A 19,690-nucleotide genomic window follows, 5' to 3' on the forward strand; every position below is an offset into this window, starting at 1 on the left:
TCTACTGTTTGAGTTACAGGAAAGCTAGTATGGGAAGTAATGGCACATAAAAAATAAGTAGGCCTATTATTTACACAAAATTATGTTGGTACTGTGCGCAGCTAGTTACAATCATAGCTTATGCATTATATTTGCTTACTGAATTTCGATGGCATTACACATAACAGTGTGAAGTTATTGATTTTATTTCATAGAAAATCATAACAACTATGCTTTTTTTAAAATCAAACTAAGTATTGTAGTATAACCAGCAGGAGAGTGGTGATGTGTGAACTGAATTTGGCCACAATGTCATAGTGAAGCTATAGAATATGTTTAATAATATAAAATGTGAAGATGAGTTTGGGATTTGAACTTTGCAGACGGCCCCTTATTTGGACTTGTCTCTCAATCGGCTGTTTAGAGATAAATTTATATTATGAGGAGAATTAGCTCGTTGTCTAGGTTCCTGTGATTGTAAATAGGTGTCGTTTGTGTTTTAACAACGTTCAGCTCAAGAATATTGATCCGGGAATTTCGAATAGCCTATTTGAATATTGCCAGCATTTCTTTATATTTGAGTCCAAGTTCAAACACTATGAAACGCTCCATTAACGTACGGAGCTCTGAAGCCCTACCAGCGGAACATTAAACAGGAAGTGTCTGTCCGAGCTCACAACAGGGTTTGCGTGGAACGCAAATAACTTCGCGAGGGAACGCAAAAGTTTTGCGAGGGAACGCAAAGTTTCTCGGGGGAACGCAAAAGATTAAAAAAAAAAAATTCTCCCATCCAAAATTTTTTTCCACCACCACGTCCCTTTAGGGGCTCCGTAGTTCCCATTAGTTTTTAGCAATTAATTTTGTCACAGTATTTATTATTATTTGTTAACGTTTCTTAAAATTAAGTTAATAAAATACAACTGTTCATTGTTAGTACATGTTACCTCAAATTATGTTAACAGATACAACTTTTGATTTGAGCTATTAGTAAATATTGAAATAAACATTGAGATTAATAAATGCTAAAGGTATTATTAGTTTAACTACTGTACTTAACTAATGTTAACAAAAGGAAACTTACTGTAAAGTTTAGTGTTTTCTGTATTTTTGAGGATCTGTTTTCTCAGTAGAACATCATCAGTATTTGTGTATGTATATCTCAGTAGAACATCATCAGTATTTGTGTATGTATATCTCAGTAGAACATCATCAGTATTTGTGTATGTATATCTCAGTATGTTTTCTGACGCTGTGTGTCTGTTTCTCAGCTGGAAGGACGGCCTGGCTCTGTGCGCTCTCATCCACAGACACAGACCAGACCTCATCGACTACTCTAAACTCAGAAAGGTGACAGTCACTCGCACTTTATTGATCAGTGTGCCTGCAAATATTTCACATTTATTCTCAGTGGGGAGTTTTAAGCCATTTCAGCACACAATATTTATATTTTCACTGTCTATACTCCAAAGCTTTATCCTAGAGATGCACATGAGACGGACAGTTTTTGCTCCCAATATACAATCTGCTCCTGGTTTTTAGTGTCATTTTGTCCGATCTTTATTCCGGACTTCTCAAAATAAATAGAAATATTACGAAGTCTGTAATCAGGAGGTTGAATTTATTCAGTGGTTGCCTCTAATTTAAAATGGTTACAGATCTTTTTTGTTGTTGTTGTTTTAGGTCAGTTTGGAGCAAAATAGGCCTATATAGAGCGCAATTAAACTCTGTTATAGAGCAAATAAACAACAAAGAAAATCGTAAACATGGAGAGAAAGAAAATCGGCAGCCGGTATCGGAATCAGGCAAATTGCTCTTAAAAATAAAACTGAATCGGCAATGAAAAATCATGATCGGTGCGTCCCTACTTGAGTCCAAAGTGCCAGATCTGCTCAAATGTTTGATTTCATACATCTAAAATTATTAATTATAAAATAAAATGGATAGTTCTGACACTAAAATCTGGTTGAATGAGCCACATTGGAGTCTTCCTGTTGCTAAAAGTCTACGATTGTTCTACAGTCCATTTTGCTTGAATGGCTTAAAATAAAAAATGCAAAAAATAAAATGTTTCATGCAAGCCAAATATAGGGCCCACAAATAGGGTTAAAAATAAGGCCTGAAAAAAAAAATGACAGTCTGTGCCTTTAAAAATTCTTGGAGCAAAGATATGCACCATATTCATGTAAAATGCCCTAGAGTAGCCCATGGCATAAGTTTTCACAGGGTCACTGTATGATTTCTGTTGTTCCTCTGAAGGACGACCCGATTGGAAACCTGAACACTGCGTTTGAGGTGGCCGAGAAATACCTGGACATCCCGAAGATGCTCGACGCTGAAGGTGAGTGAAAGCGTGCCTCAAATCATACCTGTTTTTATGGCCTTAAACTAAAAGTTTGTCTCATTTTAAATGGTATAACAAAAATGATTGTTATAAGAGGTCTTAAATTTGGGGACCGAAAAACAAGAATCATGATATGGTCTAATGTGATTATTAAACTTCAAAAGGTGATGCTGTTGCATGTTTTACAGGCTCGCAGTTTCAGAGCAGTTCACAATCAATGAATATTACACATTTATTCCAAATTAATGCTTATTATCTATAGATTATGACAGTGTTAACTTCATGGTTTTTATATTTTATCATTCTCAGCTGATTGTAAGAGTGCAAATTTGATCCCACTCATCTTTTTCATGAGCAGCAGGATGTAGTAAAAGCATATATATATATATATATATATATATATATATATATATATATATATATATATATATATATATATATATATATATATCAAAATAAAAGTCCCGGTGTATTTCGGGCTTGTTTATCGAGTATCTTGCATTAAGCACAAAATCTTTTTTTGTTTGTTTGTTTATTAGGCTATTGGTATTTTGATTACACAAACTGTATCTGGCATTCAAAGTAAACTCTTGTGGCTTTTCTCTTGGCCCCCCTGAAACAAAAATACAGAATTTATTTATTTATTATTTAACGCGTTCATTATAGATCTTACTAGTATTGGCACAATAATCTTTTTATTGCACTTGTTTAAATACAATATTATCATGTCAGAAAAATCCAATATTGATCTTATACCTCTAATTCCTATATTGGTAAATAAACCATTTTCAATACATATATTGAATAAAACACGTCTTGAGTAATTAAACTTGCAGATACACTGTTTTGCGATTAAATGTGTGCCCGGCCTGTTTAATTAAGTAAAAAAATCTGAGATATACTAAATTTATTTTGAGATTATATGGTTCTGGGCATACAGTATTCATTTTATTTGTGCAGGTCTTAAAACATCTGAAAATTGGTTTTAAAACCAATTAACCTTCATACATTATTAGGAGGCGGAGATGCATGTAACACACAAAATAAACTCCCGCTTTTCATTTAAAAGAGCCAGTCATCTTTTTGATAAGACTATTTACTCCAAGTAGATTTGCAGTTGCTGGATCAGCTGTAAAAAAACGCAACTCTTTAGTATAATTTGAGTTTAACCTGTTAGCTTTTTCTCAGTGAGTGAGTAAGAGGGATCATATTTCATATTAAAGGCATGCGCTTTCTAATGATCTATAGTTTGTCAAGATTAAATGAAGGCTTAGAAATTTATGATACGGTTGAGGGTTTTATTGCGTATTTGAAATGTTATTAAAATGTAATCTTGAAAAACCAAGTTGCCCAAGATGACCGCAGACTCCAACTCCGCTTGATTCTCTCTTACTTTTGTCTTCAGACATTGTTAACACCCCTAAACCTGATGAGAAAGCCATCATGACCTACGTGTCCTGCTTTTACCACGCTTTCGCTGGTGCTGAACAGGTAAAAGTCGCCACAAATCATTCTCATTTGAATTCAATTTATGGAACTAAAAAGGCTATCATCATTACAGTGTAAGATGTAAAAACTGGGATCAGTTTGTGTAAATGATTGAAGGAAAATGATTTCAGTAATGCATTGAGGTTCAAGACACACTCCAGCGTAACGCAGAGTAAATGAACGTGTAAATGAAAGTAAATTAAGTGAGGAGGTTTGGATACAGGTGCATTAACTCCACACAGAATTGGTTGTGTCACTAAATGAGCTGCTGGTTTTCTCCGTCTCTCGTCAGGCCGAGACGGCTGCTAACAGAATCTGTAAGGTTCTGGCTGTGAACCAGGAGAACGAAAGGCTGATGGAGGAGTATGAGAAACTGGCCAGTGAGGTGAGGAGATCTGTGTCACAAACCTGTGCAACACTGATTCCAATAGAGTGTTCCAAAAGTTCCAAAGTTCCAAAGACCAGTTAGAATAGTTTGTTAGTGGGTGATTATAAACTGTACAAGTGAGTAGATGAGATTTACTGGTCGGCTTGATGATGTTTAATGTTTACCGAAAAGTTCTGTAGTCTCATTTAGCCACTTGATGGCAACCGCCTTTTTCAAGACATTGTAAAGGTGTATTAAAAAAAAGTATTTTATGTCGTATAATGAAAATTATTCTTGAGCTTGTGTTCACACCCAGTAAGACAAGACAACTGAAAGTGCAAAAATGCTAACTCGTTTCTGGGTTTTAGGACAAAATACATATTACACACAAATATTGGTTGTAATAGTACCTTTTTTTATAAGTGTAACTCTTTTATATCTGTACTTTTCAATAAGAAATGCATCCTAAACCAGCCTAGCAAGTCAGCAAGCTGGTTTCCACAAGTCACGCTGGTGTGGATCGATGGTTTTGGAGATTAGCTGGCTACTTTAAACTTAAGTTTTCACCCAGGGTAGTTAGTAAAACACAGGTTCTTGGGTTTTTCTGATTGTTTAACTGGTGCTAGCAATTCTTAACTGCTGTAGCCTTGAAACATTGCAGTTTGCATTGCCAAATGCATAAATGTACACGAAAAATCTATCAAATGACACTTCCCTTAAATTTGCCGGCCTTTTCGGATGAAAACTTTTGGTGTTTTAGTGCAAATGATACAGTATAGCCTCAAATTTAGCAAAAAAAAAAAATGTAATCTCATAAGGCAGCATAATTATGGTATTTTGCTATTAAAAAAAATAGATCTGAGGAAAAATTACATTTCAATGCTTTTGCGTCCGCTTGTAAAAGGTTCCCCTGAAAAACGTTGCATTCGCTTGCAAATCTTTTGCGTTCAAATGTTTTGTGTCTACACAATATTTTTCTTCCAAACCTAATTTTTGTATCACTATATGTCCACTTAGGGGCTCCATAGATTTATTTACAGCCTCTGATTGATGCTGTTTTAAATAAGAAAATAAATTGTAAATGAAAATCAGCATTGAGAATAAATATAATTTCCCCCAAAAAAGTAATTTGTTCTCTTAAAACAGCATATTTATGCGGATCACTGTTTCACTAAGTCTGGGACGGTGATTAATGTAAATTTCAACGAGAATAATGAAATGCAAAGAGAGGCTTGGGTCGATTCTGTAACCCAGACTAGCCCGTGATGCGAACTGTACGCAAAACACTTCACATCATATATTTTATAGAATCGCATCTTCTCTCTTTATTCCAGAGCATTTGATGTTTTGTATCTATTATCTTTGAACTGATTATGCAATTGACGTGATACATGTACCTGACATAATAAATTGTAAACATTTGATTTTATTCTAATCAACTTTTATTCTGTTATATCGGTTTTATTCTAAAACCTTTTTCATTTATGGAGTCAGATGAAATAACGAGTTACATATGAGAAAATGTATTTCATTTAAACAAATTACTTTGCCACGCGGAAAGACAGTAACGCGCAGAGACCTTCCCCGCTGATCGGATGCCTCCTTTGGGCCGATTGAGTCGGGCTTACACTGGAAAAAAACTAATCTTATTCCTTTTGGGAAACTGTCTCATGCCCATCATTCTCCGTCTTAACCTCTGTAGTTGTTGGAGTGGATCCGTCGTACCATCCCGTGGCTGGAGAACCGCGTGGCGGAGCAGACCATGCGAGCCATGCAGCAGAAGCTGGAGGATTTCCGGGACTACAGGCGCGTCCACAAGCCTCCGCGCGTTCAGGAGAAATGCCAGCTGGAGATCAACTTCAACACCCTGCAGACGAAGCTGCGCTTGAGCAACCGCCCGGCCTTCATGCCCTCCGAGGGGAAGATGGTGTCGGTAAGTCATGAGACCCCATTGCAAAACTTAGGTTTCTTTTTCAGGCCCCAATAATTCTGACCCTTCTGGAAAGCAGCTTCTGTACGCTGCTCATAAGCATTGGTTGAGCTTGACTTTATGAACAGCCACTCCCACTCTTTAGAAATCAGCCAATCAAACACTGTAAAAAGTGATCAGTTGACTTAACTTTAAAAAAATTGTGTGAAAAAGTGAATAAACATCATACTTAATGATGAAAAAAATAAGTAATGTGGAATATTTTCAATTATGCATTACGTTTATTTACTTGATAATTTTAAGGCAACAGGTTTTCTTTTTTTTTTTTTAAGTAAGTGAACTTAACACTTTTTACAGTGAATCATGTAAATTGATTAAGATTTGACTCATTGAGCAATGCAGGATTTGAAACTAAGCGCGTGTTTTTTATGCAGGACATTGCGAATGCCTGGAAAGGTCTGGAGCAGGTGGAGAAGGGCTATGAGGAATGGCTCCTCACTGAGATCCGTCGTCTGGAGAGACTCGATCATCTGGCCGAGAAGTTCAAGCAGAAATGCTCCCTGCACGAGTCCTGGACCGGAGGTACTCGTGCTCCGTTTACACAACGGTTCAAATCTAGGAGGTCTACAATACCAGGAGAAAACTATCCCATTCATCTCTAAAATGATCCTTTCTCACTTTCAAAAAGAAATACTGTAGATCGCTGGTAAAACGCTGTGTGAGATTTATATGTCGCTTACACTGCTGTTTTCATATGGCCATCAAACTCTGAGCTCTTGACACCAATCTGCCTTAATGTGCGGTGACATTTAGCGTTGTTTGTCGAATTTACACGTGCGAAATCTAGTAATTTCCGTCATTCAATAGTAATTTCAATAGGAATCCATGTTCTTTGGAATTTTTCGTGACGTTAAAACTTTTACTACAGGATAAAGTTCAGTACTGGGACGCTACTGGTACAAATACTTTAATAAAATAAAAAGTGGGCCAATTTAGTCTCAAGATATATTGAAATCATACACTTGCATTTATATTAGTACACTTACTACATAAAGAATACTTGGAAAATATACTTTAACTTCATTTAGGTTTACTTAATAAATAAACTAATTTTTTGTCATTTCAATTGGAATCCACGCAATCGTGAATCTTTCCCTAATGCAGTGACAAAAGTTTATGATTCTTACATATTTTGTGCGTCAGGATAATTTTCTCATATGAACACGACTTTGTCAATTTTTTAACCTAAATACAATCGGCAGAAGTAAAAAGCTGAACATAGGCGATAAACGAACGGTAGTGCGACTTCAACGTCACCACTGAGTCTTTCAATTTTTACTTAAAATCTACAAGATGTTAAGTTTGAGTTAGAATAGTTTGCAAGAGTGCGAGTATAAACTCAAGGCTTTAAAAGTGGACTAGTGAGTAGATGAGTTTTTCAAGATTTCCCTGCGCAGATTTCAAAACAGGTTCAAGTTGTTCACACGGATCCGCAGCGTTGACCAACAGAAAGATGCTTGGTTTGAAAGTGACTTCAGTGTTAGCTGTGCTTCATCGGTTTGATCGGTTTTGCAGATTAATCGGCACTGATAACCAATTGTTCAAGCAAAAATCCATACCGATAGTGTTTCTGGGTTGCTTGAGCGGCCGAGAAGCGCCTTCTGTCATTATACAGTACGAGAGCGCCCTCTAGAGGAGAAATAAAACATCACTGACGCCTCGTGGAGTTTGTTTTGACACGTGAGACTGCGCTGCACAGAGCGGGTGTAAAACAGATAATGGATAATGTAATACAGTACACTACCATACGTCTTTTCATATCATTATAAAGTAATTAACTTGAGTAGATGCTGCATTAGTGGAGAACGGCAGTATGTTTTACCGTCGAGACTGAGAGGACGCTAACGTTAGTACCTCAAGCGGTTAAAACCATGCGACAAACACACGTAAGCCCGACCCAAATGTTTAATGTCACGATTGTTGCCATCTATTTTCATAAGTTTATATCCAGCTGGTCGCTTTTATGTATTCATTAGCCGGCGAAGTATAATTTTTAAAGCAAGTGATGTGAGAAAGCAAACCGTATCGTCAGAAACTTGTAAACAAATCAGAAACGCATTTGATTTCAGTTCTTTTTTATCATCACCGTAATACATATTTTGTTATTTTGATCATCATCAAGTGTCATAAAATAGAAGCAAATAACGTGTGTGAGAGTATACATAAAATATACGTGTCTAATTTCAATTCTATGGCCTTTGTGTGTAGATATATAAAGATGGCCAACTTTAAGCATGTATGGATTTATATGAAATGGTAACACTTTACAATAAGAGTCCATTTTAACTTTAACCAAGGTTACTAAAAGCATTGTTCATTTGTTAATGTCAACATTTACTAATACATTTTAAAGTTGTATATCTTAAAATTAGTTAAAACACTATGAACTAACATGAAAGTCTTTAATTTATGTGTTATGCTTGTTATCATTCAGTATCCATCGGTTGATTAATCGGTCAGCATGGTCCAACCTAGTTATCGTTATCGGTAAAATCCACTATTGGTCGACCTCTACTTCATACATTATTACACTATTGAAAGTAAACAATGGACTTAATTGCCTGCAAAATGTCACTATGTTGACTCCATCTTTACAGCAAAACGATCATATGCAGGCCCTCCAGAATGCGTGGCTGATTTGAGAGTCTCTGTTTGCAGGAAAGGAGCACCTGCTGTCTCAGAAGGACTACGAGACGGCCTCTCTGATGGAGATCCGGGCTCTCATGAGGAAACACGAGGCGTTTGAGAGCGACCTGGCCGCCCACCAGGACCGAGTGGAGCAGATCGCAGCCATCGCTCAAGAGCTGAAGTAAGACCGTTTTAATGGGGGAATCTCACGAAACATGTCTGGGTCATATTTCACCCCATAATCAAAAGAATGAAATCAGTAATAATACATTGTTGTTATATGTTAATATATTTGGTTACACTTTATTTTGATGGTCCCCTTTAGACATACTGTAACAACTACATATTATAGCTTTCCTGTAGCTCAAACAGTAGAGCGTTGGCGCTTGCAACGCCAAGGTCATGGGTTTGATTCCCAGGGAAAGCAAGAACTGATAAGAATGTAAATGTGTACCTTGAAATGCAATGTAGGTCGCTTTGGATAAAAGCGTCAGCCAAAATGCGTAAATGTGTTAGTTGAGTATTATTAGTAGACTGTTAAGGGTAGGTTTAGGGTTAAAAGAATAAGTTGACATGTAGTTGCAAAATTATTATTGTCAGAAGAATGTCTGTTGGGGAGCATCACAATAAAGTGAAGCAGATATTATGCATAAAGTCTATTAATACTTTAATGAGTTAGTTGCATAGTTTCTTATAATCAACAGAATGTCTGAAGGGGCCCATCAAAATATTTTTCATTAGGTTCAATAATGAATGTATACATTTAACACAATGACAGGTTTCATCCAGAGATCTCCGTACAACTTTCAAAGGTGCTCAGATTTGTCTTTCTCTCTGACTAGTGAGCTGGACTATCATGACGCCACTACAGTCAACGCCCGCTGCCAGGGCATCTGCGACCAGTGGGACAACTTGGGAACCCTCACCCAGAAGAGAAGAGACTCTCTAGAGGTGAACACACACACTACACACACGCTACACACCAATCAAACTCACATCTAGAACAGATTGAAGCCAAATATGAACTGATCACTGTAAAGTTGCAAATGAAACCCCAGTCATACCTAAATTTATTCAGACACCTTCAACATTTCTCACATGATCACAATTATTCGCTATAGTTTAGAAAATGGTAATAAAACATGACAAGAACTCAGTGTTATCAAATCAGTTGATATTGTATTTCACTTGTTTTGTCTATCCTTCTGTTAGACTCTCACAAATGAATTATGTTGAATATCTGTCAGCTGTTAAATTTAACTACACAATTAGATGATACCAATTTAGCTCAACTAATTACCAAGCAATGCTTAATTTTGTTCAGTCTGTGGTGTAAAAAGGTCGCATTGGCAATTAAATAAAAAACACTTAAGCAAAACAAGGTCAGGTCAAAGTGTCTGAATAAGTTTTGGTCCCAAATTTATATAAATTTTACTGGCAGTCACTGTATGAAGAATTTTTGGATACAATATGTCACAGTTTACTTTATTTTGCTATCATCACTTACATAAATTAAATATAGTGTCCTGCACCTACTAGTAAATAAATTAAAAAAATTATATCTGGTGTCTGAATAATTTTTGGTTTGAATGTATGTAAAAAGATTATCAGGAAATTATATATGAAAGTTTTTTGCAAATGACTGTACGTTTTCTTTTTTGCAAATTACTACAACCAAATGCTTTCTTTCTTCCACCAGCGTGTAGAGAAACTGTGGGAAACAATCGATCAGCTGTACCTGGAGTTCGCCAAGAGGGCGGCGCCCTTCAACAACTGGATGGATGGAGCCATGGAGGATCTACAAGACATGTTCATTGTGCACAGCATTGAAGAAATCCAGGTTAGAAGCAGGAAGATGTTTGCACAATTGATTTAATATACTGTGCATTGAGGTGCAGGTTTAAATAAGATACTAAACTGCAATTGCAATGCATTAAACTTCCATAATGTGAAGCATTTCCAAGTGAAAGGAATATTCAGCTTGAAATAATACCATAATATTGTGAGAAAGCCTGCAGTCTCTTGCGTTCTTAGAGTTGAGAAAGAGCCACAATCGGTGTGAAAGGACAAGCCAGTGTTTCTGTGCAATGCTCTAAAAGTGCCTATGTTTACACCAAAGTCATTTTATTTGCTGGCCATCTTTGAAACGCCTCTCGAGCAGCTATTTCAGTCATAGAAGTACAGCTATCTCTCTGAATGCAATTTCTGTAAAGCTGCTTTGAGACAATGTGTATTGTGAAAAGCGCTATACAAATAAATTTGAATTGAATTGAATTGAATGCGTAAACATCCATCCACTTCTCAAAGCTGTACACTAAGCTTATGATTAAATTTCATATTTGAAATCACCAATGAAATTTGACAACTTTCTCATACATTTTGTTTCTAAATGCTCAAATCATAAGAAAAGAAAAAAAATTTCCGGCCAAGGCATAAGCGTGCTTCCTAGAACAGTGATGACTTTACCAATTGCTGATTGGCTATTTTATTTAGAAGGCGGGACTTATTCCGCCATATTGCACATCGCACTTTCTGGATCAGAGTAATATGAGTGCATCGTCTTTGTATATCTATAGTCTTCGTTAAAACACTACTATAAGATATTTTGCTGGTTATTGAACAGAGAAACTAATTTAGCTACAACTTTAATGTTTTTAATCTCCATTTGCCTTTTTAGAGTCTGATCACAGCCCACGACCAGTTCAAGGCCACCATACCAGAAGCCGACAAGGAGCGCATTGCCATCATGGGCATCCAGAACGAGATCACGAAGATCGCTCAGACCTACGGCATCAAGCTGGTCGGAGTCAATCCATACACGGTCCTCAGCCCACAGGACATCAGCAACAAATGGGATGCTGTGAGTACAGAGTACACACACACACACACACACACACACACACACACAGTCAAGTCTCTGAACGTCACTTTCTGATGTCTTTGCTCTATCAGATACAACTGACGCAATTCAACTCACATTCATCATTGTAGCCGTACCAAATACTATAAATTTTACTGATATTTATACCAGTACTGTCTATTCATATCCATTAAATGGAAAATCATCAGAAATCAACACCTACAGAGTTTAATAGGCTTGAACTCCAAATTATTAGATTTCTGTTTTTATTATTTAAACACACACACACACACACACACAATTTCAGGGCTGCCCAACTCTCACGCAATTTACACTTTTCACACGTAGGCTCACATTTACCTCGGGAACGCCATATAATGACCATAACACATACATATTTATTATATTTTTACTTATATCATTAAAATATTATAACGACGTTACTTGTTTTTATAATAAAACCATTATTATATTTAATTTGAGTCGTTATTTTTAGCCTTTAATAATAATACCAGCTGACAGGGCTCTCTGTCCGCTTACAGCATTAGGTGAGATTTTTTTTATTTCTTGAGAAAAATAACATGCATCTAGTATACATAATTTTTATTCAAATGCATCGATATTGAATTAAGATCGTAATCAAATCACAAGGATTGCATTGGAATCGTCAAATTTGTGTCGAGCAATAATAAAAACAGGAGCCTATCAGTCAGTGTACCATGTAAACATTGTAACATGTTGTCACTAAACGTAATAAAACTCTGTTTAGTTACCAAATGTTTTGACAATCACAATACACTTATTGTGTGATGCAAGTTTTTCTTTTTTTACATCCCCCATAATTCTCACTCCAGGCTAAACTCAGAAGTTTAGCCCATGTAATTGACTTGATTCAGTGAGATACATTTACTTGATTCAGCATGATTGATTCAGTGAGATTGATTCAGTGAGACTGATTCAGTGAGATTGATTCAGTGAGATTGATTCAGTGAGATTGATTCAGTGAGATTGATTCAGTGAGACTGATTCAGTGAGATTGATTCAGTGAGACTGATTCAGTGAGATTGATTCAGTGAGATTGATTCAGTGAGACTGATTCAGTGAGATTGATTCAGTGAGACTGATTCAGTGAGATTGATTCAGTGAGATTGATTCAGTGAGACTGATTCATTGAGATTGATTCAGTGAGATTTATTCAGTGAGATTTATTCAGTGAGACTGATTCAGTGAGATTGATTCAGTGAGATTGATTCAGTGAGACTGATTCAGTGAGATTGATTCAGTGAGATTGATTCAGTGAGATTGATTCAGTGAGATACTGCACAGACTGTATGATCTTGTCTGGTTTGATCTGTAGGTGAGGCAGCTGGTTCCTCTCAGAGACCAGATGCTACAGGAGGAGGTTGCAAGACAGCAGGCCAACGAGAGACTGAGGCGCTCGTTCGCCGCGCAGGCCAACATCATCGGGCCCTGGATTCAGACCAAGATGGAGGTGAGCCTATTCAACAGGAGTTGAGTGTCATGGGAAGGATATGAGTGTTGGGAAGTAACTAAAGTAGCATGAACTCTCTCAGAAGTATAATCCGCTTTAGTGTATTGATTCGTTTAACCAATGCGTAATAGTCCAGTGTAATATCATACAGGTATAAATTCCTTTTTAATTGATTATTAAATTGTTTAATTAAAGTTTATACATAGTTTCCATGACAGAGTTCAGGATAAATCTTTTCATTTTGCTAAGTTTCAAATCACTATTAAACAGCAAGCACAAACTATGCACAAGCGGCAGCCTCACCGGCACTCAGTGTCCGAATTCACGCACTCGTTTTCATTCACTCCGTCAAGTGGACTATATTAGTGGAGTAATGGAGGGAATAGTGAATGAGGGCATAAGGGACGATTTCAAATACGGGACACTGTCCCTCCAGGACCGAAGTTGCCCATCCCTGATGTAAATGAACTAATTCACAGACAGTCTCTGTTCATAGAAAACTATACTAAATGCTGCGTGATGTTTAAATCTTTTTTAGATGTATATAACAAAGTTTAAACATCACGTAGCAGCATTTAGTATAGTTTAGTGTGTATATATATATATATATATATATTGTATCTGTTCAAGTTCAACACTGTTTAAATCCTTGTGACTAATTAAATTATACATGATATCATCTGATTATCTCGTTATGCATTTGAAGATTTATTGCCCAGATTCAATGCAGTGATAGCTTCAGAAACAGCATAAGGAGCAGCGTTACTTTACCATCTTTCAGCTACAACTATAGTTTCTATTAATATTTAGAATGAATTAATTATATTTTCTGTTTCCATTACAATTTCAGTTAAAGGTTTAGTAATTTTGTTATATTTGTATCATTTTATTAGTTTTTTAAATGTCTATTTTATTCAGCACATCAAGTAAAGGTAAAGTAAAGTAGTTACAAGGTTTTATTTCAATTAACATTTATTTGAATGATTTTTAAAATGGTTTTAGTTTACTATAATAACCTATAACAAATAACCATGCTTAATTTCTTTGAATTATGATTTGCTTTTAGTTTTTAGCTTGGTTTTGAAGCGACACTGTTTGCTGTTTCATTTTTTTCTTTACAGACTTTTGTTCTTCCTCTTCTAATAAACTTTTGATAACTATCTCTCTCTTTCTCTGTGTTGCTGTTATTAGGAGATTGGTCACGTGTCGGTGGATATCTCCGGCTCTCTGGAGGAACAGATGAATAATCTGAAGCAGTACGAGCAGAACATCATCAACTACAAATCCAACATCGACAAACTGGAGGGAGATCACCAGCTCATTCAGGAGGCCCTCGTCTTCGACAACAAACACACCAACTACACCATGGAGGTATTCACACACACAGACACACACACACACACACACACACACACACACGCACGCACACACAGATATTAATGTTTAGATACAAGCAAATGGTGCGTCTGAAAACGCATACTTCCTAACTATACAGTATTTGAAAAACAGTGGAAGAAAAGTACCTGTTCAAAAGTACCAAAGTACTCTTTAGAAAGTTACCAAAAAATAAAAATAAATCAGAGCTAAAAAGACAGAGCATGATCCATAACAAATACGCATTCCCTGATTGCGTTATTCCCTCCTCCAGCATGTCCGTGTGGGATGGGAGCAGCTGCTCACCACCATCGCTCGCACCATCAACGAGGTGGAGAACCAGATCCTGACCCGCGACGCCAAGGGCATCAGCCAGGAGCAGCTCAACGAGTTCAGAGCCTCCTTCAACCACTTCGACAGGGTCAGTGAGACGCATATCAACATTCATATCTGAGCTTAGTATACGAGTGGATTCATTACTGTTTTTAACTTGCAGAAGAGAAACGGCATGATGGACCCCGACGATTTCCGCGCATGTCTGATCTCTATGGGTTACGATCTGGTGAGTGAAAGTGAAGCTCCGCCCACTCACATATAGCCACACCCCTTTAAAATGTTTGTGACAAAAATGATTTATCCTCAATAAACTACATGCAATTTTTATTCAAAGGTTTAGGGTTAATAAGGTTTTAGAAAAGTCTCCACAGCTCACAAAGGCAGTGTTTATTTGAACAGAAATACAGTAAAAACGGTAATATTGTGAAATATTATTAAAATAGCTTTTTTTATGAGCTGTTTTCTATGGAAACTTGTTTCCGCCACAAAATAAAACATTTTAAAAGATAAAGGCGACTTTTTATCTCACAATAGTTACATCTCGTAATTCTGACTTTATTTCTGAGAATTGATTTACAGTAGACTTTATTACACGCAATTGCGACTTTACATCACACAATTCTGACTTTATAACATGCAATTGTGACTTTATCAAGTAATTCTGTCTTTATAACTCGCAATTGCGACTTTATATCACACAGTTCTGTCACAATACAAGCATTTAACATGAGCATATAACAATAAGCAATACAAGGCAATTCTGTCAGAATTGCGAGATGTAAACTCGCAATTGTGAGAAAAAAAGTCAGAATTGTGAAAGAAAAAGTCGCAATTGCCTTTTATCAATTACTTTTTATTTATTTTTAAATTACATTTTACAAAATTTTATTTGAATTAAAATGACCATTTATTTAAAATAGAAATATTTGTTAAAGATATGAATGTCTTTACTGACACTTCTGAAAATTTTTAGGCATCCTTGCTGAATAAAAGTATTTCTTATAAAAAACTTACTTCAAAACAAGAACCCATATCATTTTTCTTTTTAAAATATTTTGCCAATTTTTTTATCACATAGTTTTACTACTTCAAATAATAATTCACACGTTAAATTAATTATGAATAATAATAATAACTACAAATAATCTGACTAAATGTCCTCATTTATTTTTTATAATAGGCTAATAATAATAATAATAACTACATAATAATAATAACTACAAATAATCTGACTAAATGTCCTCATTTACATTTGATTTTTTTTTAATTAAATTCTGATTAAATAAATTATTTTAGTGTCATTTTTAAAGGTTTTTGTCTTTTTAGTTGAACACGATTTTGTTGCAAACCTCTCCATCATACTGAAAAAAAAAAAGTATGTTCATATTTTGCCAACCCCCAACCAGGACCTGAATAGATGCTCTGCAGAACACCAATAATTGAGCACAAAAGTAAATGTGTATCTCGAACCTCATTGGCTGTCTCCTGACAGGGTGAGGTGGAGTTCGCCCGCATCATGACCCTGGTGGACCCCAACAACACGGGCGTGGTCACCTTCCAGGCCTTCATCGACTTCATGACACGCGAGACCGCTGAAACCGACACTGCTGAACAGGTCGTGGCCTCCTTCAAGATCCTGGCCTCCGACAAGGTGAGATCAAGTCGTTTCTCTTCACTCCATGTGTGTCTAAACAAAACCTCAGGGAGGATTTTGAATTAATCACAAGAACGTGTCTCTTCTTGTCCTTCAGCCCTTCATCACTGTGGAAGAGCTTCGCCGTGAGCTCCCCCCCGAGCAGGCCGAGTATTGCATCAGCCGCATGACCAAGTACATCGGCCCCGAAGGGTCCCCCGGAGCCCTGGATTACATCTCTTTCTCCAGCGCCCTCTACGGAGAGAGCGATTTATAAACGTCTTTCATTTTATCCTTCTTTCTCTCTCCCCTCATTTTCTCCAAAAGCCCCCAAATTGTAGCTTTCAATCTGAGAGAGAGTTAATAATATCCCTCGTTTTCCCTCATAAATGTTCTGTTTTTCTGTCTACAGCCCACACTGCTAGCTTTAACATCGTACTGTATGTGTCTTACATCCACCCTATAAATAGAGTGTTGTGCAACGGGGGTTTTTAATCTCAAATTATGTCCAATTTGGATGGCAGACGCTTGTGTCTCTATATGCATCTCATATGAAGAGTCAACATGGAATCAAAATCGACCCTATTCACGTTCCTAATTCAGGTTCATGGACTTGCGCTACTCCAAAGAATGTCTTCATAATCTTTCATCGAAATATAATAACTTGCTCTGCCTCTGAAACGACTTTGATTATGTCGTCTAGGCCGGGAGTGATTTGACAAATAGCCATTTTTTTAGGTTTGTAGGTAATGCACATAAATGCAGTCTTGCTAAATTCTTGCCAATAGTCAATGCACACACATTCATATATGGATTTATTCTGAATATGAAAAACTTTTCACCATCCAAAAGGATAAAAATAAGTCCCGCCCAACATTATAAAGCTGAAATGGGTTGTGAATGCATTTCATGTTGACTTCAGCACGCTAAGCCCGACTTTTCCTCTCTGTGCCTAGAAAAACCTTCCACCAGGATAAAAGATATATTAAAAAGTGTGTTTGTTGATGGTAATAAGCTCTTGTGAAGATGCATGCTGCGTTTATTCTACAGGCAGGGATATGCGAGAGTGACCCCCCTCTTGTTTGGTCTGTACTGTATTTTAAGACCCCAAAAAGCACTACTGCTGTCCAGTGTCTTCTTAATATGAAACTGTGAGAACAACCGATTAGTCTCTACACAGAACGATGTGTCTCTGTATGTTGTGTTGTCATGTCACCCCTTTAATATTGTTTATGGTGTACGTCTTTCAAAGCAAATTCATGATTTGTTTTTCTTTTATTTGGAGTATATGTGCCAAATTATCAACCGAAGCCAGTAAATTAACTTAAAAGATGTTATGGCAAAGTGTATGTGTTGTAGCTACCGACCGGAAGGGTTTCTGCTAGCAAAAGTGCTGAACTAGAACCAGGTTTGCCTTAAAACCACTAGAAAAACATTGAAATCCAGGGCCGTACAAGATGGATTCATTAATTAAAAGCCTGGATATCGATGCAGTTTTCCTTATTTTGAGGCATGGTTTCACAGACAGACAAAAAAAAAACATCTCTAGTGTGAATTGCGAGACAAAACAATATCACTTCCATATGTTTTAGATAAATCTCTGCAAGTTGCTTTCAGCTAAAATAAAACATGCATTTTAGTCTGGGACTAGCTGCCTCATCTGTGAAACCTGTAATAAATAGTCCACTCAAAAATTAAGTTCTGTCATCATTTACTCACCCGCATGTCGTTCCAAACCTGTGTGAGGAAATTATGTATGTTTGGTGAAGTTGACCAGGATCTGTGAAGTAGCCTAGGGCTACTCCATATATATTCCAGGTTTTCTGATGATATATGTCAGCTTGTGAAAAACATACATTAATATGAGTTAAAGGCTCATTCAAAACAAGAACAATAATTATAAAGAAGAACCATATTAGCAACCTTCTGCTTAAAACAAGCGCTGCCGTTATGTCTTCTGCCGCGTAATGTTCGCACTCTTAAACGCCGGCTGGATTCTGATTGGCTGTCACTGTTTTAAATGTTAATCAGCGGGAAAATGTCGTTCTGAAAATTGGAATCCACCGATATCGTTTCTCTTTTTCGTTGTCATTGTAGTTTCGGTGGGGATTTTTTTCTAGAATTTGAACGATTATTATAACGTTTTTAATAGTTATCGTCCTTGGTGTGAAGCTGCCTCTAGACGAGATATTCAGGGTTTAAACTCGAGTAAATGATGACGGTTTTTCGTTTTACAGTGAACTATTCCTTTAAGTGCACAGAGTGTCGAAAAGAGAGAAAGGGTCGCCGGTTCTTTTGTAGGGAAGTGTTGTAATGTTCTGGAAGTTTTGAAAGGAGATGGAAGGATCTGATGCCTTCATCCTCAGAAAAGCCTTGACGTTGGTTTAGTTTCTATGGGCGATTTTCAAATAATTTCATTTACAGATGTTATTTTAATCACCACGATGTGATTTCTGGGTAAATGTATTTCACTTAAGATCACTTAATTGTGATCACCTCTCTGTGTGTCTCCATCAATATTTGCGTTTCAAACACACAGTACTAAACGTTTAATCTTAAACCCCAGAATAAAACGTCTCAAAATCATGTCATTGTGTTTCTGCCGTTTATTGTGTTTACCTCAGTTGTCTCCAGTAGATGGAGCTTTAGGATACAGGTTCATTTCTGGGATTCGGTGCCTTTTGTGTCCCCAGTAAAGAGCATGATCTTATACTGCCTTAAAATGTTCAACACTATCAATTTTAAACCTGTCTAAGTAGATAACGCCATTTGGACTCAAAAAATATTGAAGTTGATTAAAAAAATGAAACATTTTACAGCATTTTGAACCACCATATCACAATTTTTCCTATGTCCTCAGGCCTGTGTAGCATATTTTCATGATAAATACAACACTTGTGTATAAGACTGGAAAAACTGGAAAGACTTTAAGCCACTCTCTGAGAAAACAAAGGCAATTAACATTTGAACTCCCCTCATGCACTATTGAGACGAAGGTCTCACCTCCCTCATCCTAATCTACATTTCTCTCCCCTATTCTTCATCCTGGCAGAGATCTCCCAAACTCACATAAGAATCGAAATGATTTAAAATGAATGATTACCATCGAGTTTTATACATGTGTGGTGTTATTTGAAATGTCTCGGTGCGACTGGTACAAATGTCTCATTTCCAAAGAAGTAAACCAGAAGTTAATAAAGTT

The 19,690-nt window shown here is 36.6% G+C and overlaps 1 protein-coding gene across 1 annotated transcript in view; it reads left to right on the forward strand.

The window, feature by feature from the left end:
- The window catches only part of actn3b (actinin alpha 3b), a 40,200-nt gene extending 21,126 nt beyond the window's left edge, over positions 1-19,074 (forward strand). The window contains exons 6-21 of the mRNA XM_077227538.1: positions 1,248-1,326; positions 2,236-2,317; positions 3,726-3,811; positions 4,101-4,193; positions 5,878-6,108; positions 6,540-6,687; positions 8,824-8,974; positions 9,636-9,744; positions 10,493-10,633; positions 11,471-11,653; positions 13,011-13,145; positions 14,337-14,516; positions 14,794-14,940; positions 15,016-15,081; positions 16,348-16,506; positions 16,607-19,074. Coding sequence (XP_077083653.1) covers positions 1,248-1,326; positions 2,236-2,317; positions 3,726-3,811; positions 4,101-4,193; positions 5,878-6,108; positions 6,540-6,687; positions 8,824-8,974; positions 9,636-9,744; positions 10,493-10,633; positions 11,471-11,653; positions 13,011-13,145; positions 14,337-14,516; positions 14,794-14,940; positions 15,016-15,081; positions 16,348-16,506; positions 16,607-16,765 — 2,149 coding nt within the window. The 3' untranslated portion in view covers positions 16,766-19,074. The remainder of the gene's footprint in view (positions 1-1,247; positions 1,327-2,235; positions 2,318-3,725; positions 3,812-4,100; positions 4,194-5,877; positions 6,109-6,539; positions 6,688-8,823; positions 8,975-9,635; positions 9,745-10,492; positions 10,634-11,470; positions 11,654-13,010; positions 13,146-14,336; positions 14,517-14,793; positions 14,941-15,015; positions 15,082-16,347; positions 16,507-16,606) is intronic.
- Positions 19,075-19,690: the final 616 nt, after the last annotated feature.

This window comes from Siphateles boraxobius, unplaced genomic scaffold (genome assembly GCF_051911475.1).
Source record: "Siphateles boraxobius isolate OS27281-9 unplaced genomic scaffold, OSU_SipBor_1 130, whole genome shotgun sequence".
Lineage (NCBI taxonomy): Eukaryota > Metazoa > Chordata > Actinopteri > Cypriniformes > Leuciscidae > Siphateles > Siphateles boraxobius.